Genomic DNA, 12,823 nt, shown 5'->3' on the forward strand with positions numbered 1-12,823 from the left:
GGTGACAGTTTTCATTGCAGTTTATTTCGGTAGTTAACTAATCTGCCAATTTTTCTTCAATTAGTCAACAATCATTTCACTTATGCTTATCTCCACTTCCAGTGGGTGAACCTCCTCTTCTAGGCTCCAGTGTTTCACCTAGTCAAGTCTTCCCACCTGTGAATATCACTGTGTTGTCTCGGCCCACAGCAAAATAAAATAATGACCCAGAAACTTGTACTAATTACTATTCAGAATAAACACTAATAATAATGTGAGAAAAAAAACAAAAACCAAACAAACTAGCATACAGGAGTAGCTACATTATCGCATTTCACTCTTTAGCTAACAAAACTGAAATGGTGTTCGCTTAGCAAGCATCATGCATGAGAAGGTTCTGATAGGTAATCTAACATAAACATTACTGGACAAATTTGAACATAAAGTATTAACGCGATGCACTGAACTCCCTAAAACTGAAGCATTCAGAGCTGACGTCACAGCTCCAGGGTGCCGGCGTTTTAAATGCTCGTGCACAGCAGTAGTCCTGTCGTGGAAGGAAAGTGCCAGTTTGGACACTCTGCAAATAACTTTTGTTTAAAATCTCAGTTTCTATTTTCTTCTGTCCTCCTGTTTTGCCGTTCGCGCTACGTTCTTCTTCGTTAGTATTATCTGCAGTCTTGGCAGACGATATAGGCGATACTGCCCTATAGCTTCCTGTAGTGTATTGCAGTTACAAAAATAAATTTATGATATGATGCATCGACAATAAAATTCCCCCATCAATTAATTTTTATAGTTGATGTCATCGATTATTTGGACGAATCACTGGAGCCCTTTTTCAGACCCTAGGGTTGCTGCACTGTAACCCTATGCAGTCCCAAATGATGCTTTGTGCATTTAAAAAGGCACCACTAGAATCTGGGTCAGTAAAACCTGTCAGCACCTGAGCACGAGGAAAATCCCAAAACCTTGAACTTCTTTCAATGGCACGCACACTTTTGGAACAAACTGTACTGCTGCTGTTGCTGAACTGGTCAAATTAAAGAGGATTTCTTGCTTTAACCTTAAAAGGCAAGCACCGGTATCAGCGGTCCATGCTGGGGAAAAGGCAGCTATAAGCACAGGCACACACAGAAAAAGGAGGCGCCCGCTGTCTTGGAGCGACAGCAGCCGCACAGACGGTCAATGTCAGCCAGATAAAAATCAAGAGCCGTCCAGCTGGATCTTTCTTTGCATGCTTCACCCTGGGCCAGTGGAGCTTCACACACACACTTACACATGCATGCGCACGCATGCAGACACACACAGAGGACCCTGCTTAGCACAAACTCCCTTTTAAACAGCGCTACGAGCCACTAAACACCAGACACTCCAACTGCATCCACATGCTTTAATGTCAAGCAACAGAGGCAAAGACAAATGCTTTTACCTAGATCGCTTTCACATCACACTCCTCATGGAACCCCACAGCATCCTCCAGTAGATCTCCGCCTCAGCCTCTTCTATCCTTTCCCTCCTTCCCTTTCACACTTGCTCTACCATCAGGCAGATAATGCAGCAGGATTGTCAGCTTGGCATTCCACCTCCCTCCCCATGTCTCGCTTTCCTCACTCTCTCTCTGTCTCTTTGCAATCTTTCTTTTTGTCTCTCTCCCTCCCTCTCTCACGCCACCTCCTTCCCCCTCTTCTATCCTGGTGTCACTGATTACTATTCAGCAGACGGCTGCAGTGGAGAGTGCTGAGAGATGACACACAATACCTCAAAGCTGGAACAGGCAGGGAAACACCACCTCTACAGCCCCCCCTCCCTCACCCAACCCAAATCTCACCTCTCTTTCTCAGCTCAAAGCTCTTCTCTATGGCTACGCAGCTCTACAGAAGCAGCCAACTCATATAACCTCAATTTAAAGCACACTGGGGCCAAATCATTTCCTCTTCTCTCATTAACCACATTAGCAGACACTAATGGGATGAAATTGTCTGCGCTGTATGTGAAATCCAAGTTTGGTGCAGTTACATGCAGTGATTCACATTGCAATGTGTTCTTAGAAACTCAAGGCATCTCAGTCACTTGATGCTCTGCACCTTGAAACATGCATCCTTCATGAAAGTCCATTTCTACATTCCCTCCCTCTCCCTCCTGCACGCATTTACTACAGAAAACAGTTTCTGATTCCTTTCTCATTTCTGTTTCTTACATTTATTCAATCTCAGCTCCTCTGCGTGAGAGACCACCCCTCCCTTTAGATAAGTGGGGCAGTTGTGTGTGTATATGTGTTGGCAGCGAGCCAGAACAAACAGGGAGGGGTGGCCTCCAACACCGAGTGAAGACGTGCAACGCGTGCAGCCTAGTTAGCTCCACAGAGCACCATGTGTATAAACTCTTAAAACCTTTGGTAATAAACTGTAAACTGAAAATGTCAAGCTTTAGGAAATACTTCTTTCACCATTAACCAATACAGAATATTTGCTTGATATAGTTAAGACACGTGTCATGCACCTTAAATTCCGAGTGTTGCACACTTCGTTTCTTGCACATATACAGGACTGTCGGTGTTGTTCTGGAAATGTAATTCACCTTGCTGATTACATGCACTTCCTCTTGTGTCATCTTATCTGTTAATCTGATGTCGGTGTGTTTTCTTTGGAGAGAGAATTGTTTAAATGTGTATGTTGCAGCTTTTTTCTATCAATGACAAATTTATTTGAATTCATAGACCTCTGAACCATACCGCTCAAACGTGTTTCGGCAGGATTTCTACTCACATTCAAACTAGGTTACTTAGTCTGACTGAAAAAAAGAAAGTCAGGGAGATCAGGCAACACTAACTCACAACTTACTTTTAAGAAAATATGACCACCTCGACCTTTTTCCTTCTAGATCCTCCATGGGCATCAGAGGAGAGGAGGAGCTCCTGTGCTGCTGACTGAGATCACAGCGATATGTGTCTGAGTTTGTGTGTCTGGCACTTATTATACCTTCCCCAAAAGATTTAGTAATGTATGAATAGGGCTGTGCGATATGACCAAAATCTCATATCCCGATATAAAACATCTATCGTCCCGATAACGATATAAATCACAAAAAATTTAATATTTTCTGTAAATTCCGTGAATCTCGGGAAGGTGAAGTGTTTCCAGCTGGGCGTCGTGTACTTTAACCGATGCATGAAACTACACATTTTTTGACATAGGTTTTAACGGCCGCCGTTTTCTTTGTGAGTATTTATCACACGGCATGTTGCGGGGAAAAGCCTGTTCTAACATTTGAGGCTAAGGTTTATTTTTTAGCACCTGACGGCTCTTTTTTGCTTTTCATCCGTAAACACTCTGCATACTTTTTCACGTGATTCAGTTTATTTTGAAAAGTCTCAACAGGATCTTGAGCTTTACTGTGAAAGGTTTATGTGGAAAATAAACAAGCGGACATGCGATCGTTTTACCGTCGTTGTTGCTAACGACAACGCATAAAAACAGGCGCTTGTCCATCCGTAGTGTGATTATATTAAACATAAGCGATAGAGAGAACTTTAAGAAATTAATACAGTCACTACAGTGACCATCAAAACCATGAAAAATATTGCCGTAAACAGTTAATTTTTTTGCGACACCACGAAACAAACGATAGTGTAAAATGAAACGACAGACGTTTTTATATCGTCATCCGATATATATCGTTATATCGAACAGCTCTATGTATGAACTTCATATTCTGTAAGCCTGGAAGAATATTACTGCAGTGCTTCCCCTGCTATTTTCTGACTGTGGTCATTCAGAGTGTTAAATACACTGATGCACCTATTGCTGCAATATTGACACTTACTTGTAACTTATTGGAATTTAATCTTTTCTTAGTTAGTTTTCTATTCTTAGTTCTGGTTATTTGAACTTTTATTTCATAAATAATCACCATGAATAAAATCCTCTGCGATGGCAGTGTAATAAATATTACTTTTTTTAAACTTGTAATATCCAGTTGGCATGTCTAAACTTCTGTAGTGCACTGGCATAAGTATGCTAGTGTGACATAACGTCTGAAACAGGACAAAGCCTAGGATCAGAGCAATCAATCCCCAAAGGGATCCCCGACAACAGATCGGCAGCTAAAAGTCAGAATGCCTTTTTCCTTTTGTTACTGTCTCGACAACTCACAAGTATCCGGGGATTACAGACACACAGGACAGATGATCCTGCAGCCGGTGTTGATCCAAAGGACTAGGGAGGTCAGAATTATCTAAAAAGTTAAAAGGCTCTTATCTGTGACTGTACATCGGAATTCATGAAACTTAAGTGGCATGAATGCAAAATGATTCAATTGTTCCAGCACTCTCATCAGGCAAGGACACTCTGCTGATGACTCGAGTCAAAATGTATATATTTGTTCTAGCTGCACTTCTATCAGCTGTGGGTGCAGAACCTTTAGATGTGCAATGAACAAAGTAAGACTGTATAATACACTTCATAAACACCCACAATAGCAAATGCTTCCAGTATCCCTCCAATATTAGCTGATAAGGTTGTTATGACAACATTACAAGATAAGATAGCTCGCCTGCTTCCCTATGGCTTTACTTCTGACTACATTTATTAAATCACGTCAGACCACAGCCAGAGTTGTCACCCCAAGTCCTTTGTGATGGATAGTTCAAGATATTTAGAATATTCCAACTGAAATCAGTAACTTCATTATTAAAATGTGTGAGACAACATCTGTTCAGTAGTCCTCTACAGTGCATCCTATTAAGTTGGACATTGTTCTGCAGCCTCAGTATAGCAACCTCAGATCACCCTTTTTATCTGTGCATGCATGCTTCAGTTCAGTCCAACATATTTTACCATCTCAGTGAAAATACATAAAACAAGACAAGGTGGAAGATATGACACCACTGAAATAAAATCCTGAAAACACAGACTGGATTCTGTCTCAAACTTCATATCTATTTAGATTTACAGACACTATCTCTACTTTTAAGATTAGGCTTTAAACTTTCCTTGCATAGGCTGCTGGGGAACTCCCATGATGCATTGAGATTTTCCTTTTCAGTCACCTTTCTCACTCACTATGTGTTAATAGACCTCTCTGCATTGAATTGTACTTGTTATAAATCTCTGTCTCTCTTCCACAGCATGTCTTTATCCTGTCTTCCTTCTCTCACCCCAACCGGTCGCGTCAGTTGGGTGCTCCTCCCTGAGCCCGGTTCTGCTGGAGGTTTCTTCCTGTTAAAAGGGAGTTTTTCCTTCCCACTGTCACCAAAGAGCTTGCTCATAGGGGGTCATATGATTGTTGGGTTTTTCTCTGTATCTTTTATTGTAGGGTGTACCTTACAATATAAAGCACCATGAGGCGACTGTTGTTGTGATTTGGTGCTATATAAATAAAACTGAATTGAAATTGAATTGAATTTACCTTTAAGCTTGACTCGTAGTCTGTGTTGACTTTAAACATGAATCCCAGTCTCAGATGAATCTCTTTAGCTCTTGAGAAACTGGGATCGATGTAAAGCACCTCCTGGAATGCCTTGATTGCCCTGGAAAAAGACCACAAAAATAGGAGGATTAACAAGAACAGAAATGAATACAAACAGTAAACCTAATAAAATATGCCAATATAGCCCATGTGGACACTTTACTACACTACCAATCAATAATAATAATAATAATAATAATAATAATAATAATATGGTAATAGGGGCAGCACGGTGCCACGGTGGTTAGCACTGTTGCCGCACAGCAAGAAGGTCCTGAGTTCAATTCCAACATCAGGCCGGGGTCTTTCTGTGTGGAGTTTGCATGTTCTCCCCGTGTTTGCGTGGGTTCCCTCCGGGTACTCCGGCTTCCTCCCACCGTCCAAAGACATGCAGCTTGTGGGGATAGGTTAATTGGATAATCCAAATTGCCATTAGGTGTGAATGTGCGAGTGAATGTGAGTGTGACTGGCTGTCTGTCTCTGTGTGTTAGCCCTGCGACAGACTGGCGACCTGTCCAGGGTGTACCCCGCCTCTCGCCCTATGACAGCTGGGATAGGCTCCAGCGCCCCCCGCGACCCTGAAAAGGAGAAGCGGAAGCGAATGGAATGGATATGGTAATAATATGGAGTATAAAAATCTCCAAGGTAACCAGATAAGTGTAAATGCTACTTTGAAAAGAAAAAAGAAAAAAAACTTGGAAAATGAGTGAAATCCCATTTGTAAAACCATCTCGGAAATTAGGTTGAGATAAGGGATGAGGACCTAATATTAGCCATTTAAGGCAGCAAGATGCAACTGTGCAACTTAACCCATACATAACATAACAGCTGCTAAGCTGTAAACTATTCTAGTGTTGCGAAACATTATCCAGGTTGAGGTAGCCCAGATAAGGCTTGATGCTACTTTTACAACAGAAAAAAAATCTTAATCATTTCACTGTACAAACAGCTGCAGGCAATTTGTTTACTTCAATTAAATAAAATGGCTTCAGCAGTGTATCAGTATATTGTACTGTAGCCTTTATGGTCAGTGGATAGTGTCTTCCCTAGTATCTTCCCATTATTCTTCAAGGTGCTGCAGACACTACTGTATATTGGTATCTACCAGCCCAAATCTATGATACACATGGTTCCATGTGGGCTTCACGCATGTGTCTTTTCCCAAAAGTAAATTTTTTTTCCTCTTTGCTTGCTTGCAAAGTTCACAACAGGGTCAACTACGTGGAGGCCCTCATCACTACAGTAAAGATGGAGTTATGTGCACTTTGTTAGCTTACTATATTCATAAGATGATTTTTCATGGCAAGTGGTCTGGTGGGAGCCAGAGGCGTCTCACTTGAGCTGTTACATGTTTGCATACATATAGAAGCATAACTTGTAGGTAAAGAAACCATTTCAGGGCTACAACATTTCATTGAGTAATTCCAAGAACTCGATTATTAAAAAAAAATTCTCAACACGAACTTTGCTTCGATGCTTCGGTTAACGCATGGCTCTGTATTGCGCCGATGTGTTAAATGATGTAAACATGAGGGTTTCACGCGCATGTGCGACTAAAAATGGACCTTCAGTATAAATGTGTTTAGGAGCAGCGTGTGACTAAAAGGTCTGACAACATTAAGCCCAAACAGGCCCCAGTTTTAAACAAAAACACTGATAACATAACAGCAGTAGTGATGATGCTGGCACAGTTTAACGTGGACCCAGAGTATCTTTACACACCATAAAGAGCAAAGAGGCGGAGCCATTACCGAACTGGTGAGCTCGGGTAGAGTGAAAGAAAAACGTGTTTCTAGTGTCGTAAACAGCAGTGCTGTTCCTGTGATCACCATTAATGCCTTTAGTGGAAAAAGGCAAGCGGGAGTCCTTCATCAAAACACCCGATCAAAAACTCTGATGCAAAGAAAAGCAAAACTTTGTAGCTGCTCCATCCACCGCTGTTTGTTTTTACACAAATAAAAATCTGCAGTAAATCTGAAGAAATTGTATAAAATTGTGCAGATGAACAGTTAACATAGTCTGACACCATTTTTAAATTGTACATTGTGGCTTCAAAGTCAGGGACCAGGGTCTGAGACCACTTGTAGTCAACTTGCCCGTCTTCAAATCAACACTGGTGTGTCAATATGGCGGTAGAATGGGGATAAAACAGCAATAAGACCGAGTCGGTCGGCTACCACTGTTTTTTGGGGGTGGTTTTTCTCTGAATCAGTTCAGGAACAAGTTGGCACTTATGACATGTGGTTTAACACATTTGTTAAGCACTCTACATGCAATCTGTTTGTGATAATACTGCAATCTCAAATCTGTTCCCGCCTACATCCAACCTGCAGAGCTGTACCCTGGGCCAGGGACAGACTTGCCAGCATTGGACCGTGCATAATCAACTCTCTCAGGCTGGGCCAGATCTAAACGGGGCAAACAAGTAAAGACGCGGCAAACTACAAGCATTTCACCAAGAGCAAAAGTCAGGGAGCAGGTAACAAGGCTGAAGAGGAATCGGTAAATATGATACAAGTGTGAACACTTCTGTTTGAAATTGTCGGTAACTGTGTGAAGGCTTGAGGACTGAGACTCGAGTGGAGGCAGGATTTGACCTTAGAGTTGCTTTATTGCAAACTGTTCCTCCATATAAGCCTGAAATCCATTTGTAACACCTGACATATACGATGTTTAGAAGAACAAAACATTATCTATTGTCAGTTCCAAGCTGTCCGCATGTTAATGAAGATGCTCTTACTGTGCCGGGTGTACAAATATGATTGATCAGAGGTATTCTACAGTGTGCGAAACCTAACTGATGCTATGCACCGGGGCTGCAGTCTCACATCCTACAGTTAGAAAGCCTTGCTGTGAGAGGATCTCTGATAAAATGTCATGCAAAGTTTATTGGCTTTGCAAATGATGATGCAACTGTTGTGACAGGCCAAGAAGAGCAGCTGAGTGAAAAAAACTCAACCCTAACCCAACCATCATTCACTGCACACTTAGAACTTCCAGTCCATGGTGATGGTGTGAAACTTGCTACAGATGCAGAGTAATTATACATATTTATTAACTCTCAAGGTAACTGCAGACTTACAAAATAAAATAAATAAATCCTCCATCAAAGTAGAGTGCTTTCTTAGAAATCTACTGCAGTGTAACATTAACTCTTTCTTTCTTTAACAACTTCTTGCCATTACTTCATATTAAACATCGAAGTTGAGTGGCACAGCTGGCTAAGTGGAGAGGGCGTTTAATTCTTACAGATTATACTTTTGTATTGTTGCGTCTGACTTCGAGTGTCTGAAGAGGAAAGCACACGACTTGGAATATTCTGCATATTAATTTAACTAACACTGACCCTTTTGCAACATTCAGACACACTGGAACCTGCTCTGCTCACTATAATTTAAAAAAAATAAAATAAAGAGAGAAAGTAAGCTGAATCCTTGTATGTGTCTTGCATTAGAATTCTCCTCCTTCCATTAAGTTGAGTTTACTTCTACTGTTTCAGTAAAATACCAGCATCATTGTGGAGCAGGAACATGTGGGACTCTGCTATAAACACTGAGGAAAGAGCGACAGAAGAGACCTACAGCTTTAAGCCATCCAGCCGTGCCAATTACACACTTGTTCTGGTAACATCTTTCCCTCTCATTCCAAATAAACAGTCCAAGAGGCAACTACACACATTGGCACAAAATAAAACATGCTTTTCAGTGCCCGAACAGTAACTCAGGTTTGTGCTATTCTATATGTGATTGAGCAAACCACTGATTAAAATTTGTTGGCAACTTGTCTGCATTTATAGATTAGACGGCAATTAACAGCAAACCTTCATCAATCTACTGAAGAGGGACTGGAGTCTGCCCGCCTTGGACTTCCCACCCAGAGGCTGAGCAGTTGCCTTGCGACCAAAGTTGGGTGCCCAGAGCAGAGGGCACTCAGCCTCTGGCCTCCCAGAGGGTAACTGCATTGACTTTCAACTGTTCCCAGACAGAAAAAACAAACAAACAAACACACCCAAAAGCCAAGCTTATTTACCAGTGGTTTTTCCTGGTTGCACAGTTTGCCATCCTACTTTTTTTACTCTAGTCTGAAACAGGTTTCAGTTCACATAAACTTGACGTGACAATGGTATAATGTTCCATCAAAGCTAACAAGAGGACTTCATATCTTGGTCCCTAGTTGCCAGCAAAATGCTGAACTAATTTCTCAGTTCAGCCCAGAAAAAGGCAAACAGACTTTCCGCTGTACCGTTTTGTTTTTATCTGTAAAATAAAAGCAAAGTGCACATGCAAACCCTCCCTCCTTTTTTTAAACAAATCCATCCTTGTAATGTCAAATACAGCACAGCCAGCAGAAAATGGAGCGCGATTATTTAAGAATGACAGCATGCTCAGCAGTTTGAAAATTCAAGTCCCCAAATTTCTCTTCAACACTTTTGCTGCAAGCTAAAAATCAGTCATTCAGTAACAGTATCTGCACAGTGGATCTGGTCTATATCGGCGGGTCTGGCTTCACAAGTGTAGTGTATGTCAGAGCAATCGTAAATTTGCTAGCATGACAGCAGCCTTTCAACATTTCAGCACCGATCTCTCAGCAATATTGAAATAAACTAACCTACAGAGACGAGAGCACATTAAAACACAGACAAATACTAGTTTCCAGTTGAAGCCACTCACTGTGTAGCTATGACAACAATAGCAACTGCATATCAGCACGAAGCCCTTCTCCTGTATGGCAGGGCACTCAGCTCACTGCTGACTGTGTGCAACATACACGCACACACAAACGGCAGCTTGACTGAACTCATTGCCCTCCTTCCCTCCTCCCTGTTTATCTGGGCCCTCCCTCTCTCCCTCCCCTCTGTGTTCACCCTCCCCTCCGTGTTCACCCTCCCCTCCCTAAATGGCACAATCCAAAGTGAAGCTGCTCTACCAAATAGGTTGTGACACACAGCATAAGGCAGACTCGAGCCAAAGGATGAACAGAGGGCGACCCAGGCCTTTAGAAAAGACCATTCAACAACAAAAAGGTGCACATCTGAAATATGGCTACTGGTTGGTGACCATTTGAAATTGAATGTCCAACATTATTTCAACATCAAAATTAGCATGGCATTTATGACCTAATATCTTATCCTTCCATTATGGCTTTCTTTTTATTTATTTATTTTTAATAAACACTAAGAATCAAAGGATTGTGATTCATAGGCTAGCATCCCTCTCTGGATATGCAAAACTACAGCGTTGTGAAGTAACATTCACCGTTTGACAGCTCAGCATTCCTTTGGGCCTCCGGCTCAAGTTGACGTAATCTGACCTTGAGGTCCCAACATGACATGCTCCCCTCCCCCATTAACATCCCCCAACACTCACAGCCGTTTTACACAAACAGATTCAAAAACCTGTCAAAACCATGGTTTCATCTTAGTGTGAATGAAACATGACTGTACAGCTCTACAACCACTGTTTGCACTGAGAGACTCAGAAAGCACTTAGGAAAGGAATTACATATGGCGAGCAAGAGGGCAAAGGATGAATATGCAGGCTCTGCAGACAACAATTTCTCTGCAATTCAGCAAACTCAGACATAGTTTATCACTTGAAACATGCAACCAGTCTTAGATTAACCATTTAGAACATCACGTAAAAATCTTTCTCCTCTTTATTGTACACAGACTTTTTCTGCGCAGGTCTCTCGGCTACACTAATAGCCCTTTCCAATAGTACCTTACAAGCTCGGCCCGATCCCCCTTTTGGTCGTTTTTCCATTAAAATTGAGTACCACCTAATGCAGGTGAAGCCCTTTCCCTAGTTGCCTGGTGTTAAAAATTATAGTTTTGAATTTTGTGAAAGAGATGTGCTCATGTGACTCATCGTCAGTCTGTTGATGTCACATTTTCAGATCGCTTGGAATCCCAGTACTAAAAAATGGAGTACTGGGTACCAGTACTCCATAGGAAAATACTGTATCAGCCACCCAATCATATTTTTCTACTCCTGAAACTGATGGAGCACAGACGAGTAGTCATTTCTGATCCTAAAGCCTGACAGGTGCATATGCAGCCGGTGCACTGCAATGTATAATGTAATTTTAAATTTGATAGGAAATATCTGCCTTTGTCTAATGACCAACCAATGATAATACGTTGGTTGGTCATTAGACAAAAATGCTGGACATTACTTAAAAGTATTTGATCTTAAATCAAAGTAAAAGTTCTACAATGGGGATTCAGTGAAATAGACCCAGGAACAAGGTGGTCCCTTACAGGGCAAAAAGCACTAATGTAGTAAAAGACTTGCTAAAGAAGGTTTTCAAGCTTTAAAAGCTTGGCTTAGGCTAAGGGAAAAAATAAGATGTTCTGCTGGTGTAGCTTATGAAAGCAATAAAATCAACAGGCCCAAAGGTAACAGACACAGCAGCAGGTCAGCCTCTACAGCCTGGTATATAAGAAAGCTACACCCCTGGTTTCCATAAGTCTGGTTACAAGATTTGTTTGATGGGACTTCAGTCGGTGCAGCAAGATGACTACACTCACATCACAGACTTATCTACTACATTCTAATGCAATAAGTGTCAGCGCTCATCACGTCTTTGCACATCAACACCAGCACAGGAGGCAGCAGAACAAAACAATCTGAATACAGTCTTAGCCTCCAAGATTTTATACAATCACGATACACAAGTGGAAAGTCTGTTGTGCTAGGGCTGTGCGATATGACCAAAATCTCATATCCCGATATTAAGACATCTATCGTCCGATAATGATATAAATCACAAAAATGTAACATTTTCTGTAAATTCTGTGAAGCTCAGGCAGCTCGACTTGCGTGAAGTGTTTCCAGCTAAGCGTCATGTAGCTGGAGTCGAGTGTTTTAACCGATGCATGAAACGATACATTTTTAGACATACCGGTAAGTTGTAACGGCCGCCGTTTTCTTTGTGAGTATTTATCAGAATCAGAATCGTGTTTATTGGCCAAGTATATGTGCAGACACATACAGGGAATTTGGTTCCAGTAGATGGTGGCTCTCAAGCACAGCAATGTAAATCACACACACACACACACACACACACACACACACACACACACACACACACACACACACACACACACACACACACACATACATACACAAAGCTGTGTAAACCAACTATAAATAACGAATCTAACTTATATACCTAAAATACAGAAATGAATGAGATGGAATGAATACTACAAAATGTACATAAGGTGCAGTTGCAGTCTGGCAGTGGGAGCAGTGTGACAGGTCAACTGTTAAGAAGAGAGATGGCGAGGGGAAAGAAACTGTTCCTGTGTCGGGTGGTCCTGGTCTGCAGGCTTCTGTACCGTCTGCCAGAGGGCAGCAGATCAAAAAGTCTG

The 12,823-nt window shown here is 41.6% G+C and overlaps 1 protein-coding gene across 3 annotated transcripts in view; it reads right to left on the reverse strand.

Moving 5' to 3' along the window:
• The window catches only part of kdm6a (lysine (K)-specific demethylase 6A), a 53,147-nt gene that overhangs the window by 27,134 nt on the left and 13,190 nt on the right, over positions 1-12,823 (reverse strand). For 2 of the 3 annotated variants that reach the window (XM_026145521.1, XM_026145520.1), the window contains exon 6: positions 5,389-5,509. In XM_026145521.1, coding sequence (XP_026001306.1) covers positions 5,389-5,509 — 121 coding nt within the window. Of the gene's footprint in view, positions 1-5,388; positions 5,510-10,118; positions 10,221-12,823 lie in introns of those variants that run through there. The other variant, XM_026145522.1, reaches the window with a different exon arrangement.

The sequence above is a fragment of the Astatotilapia calliptera genome, chromosome 16 (genome assembly GCF_900246225.1).
Source record: "Astatotilapia calliptera chromosome 16, fAstCal1.2, whole genome shotgun sequence".
Lineage (NCBI taxonomy): Eukaryota > Metazoa > Chordata > Actinopteri > Cichliformes > Cichlidae > Astatotilapia > Astatotilapia calliptera.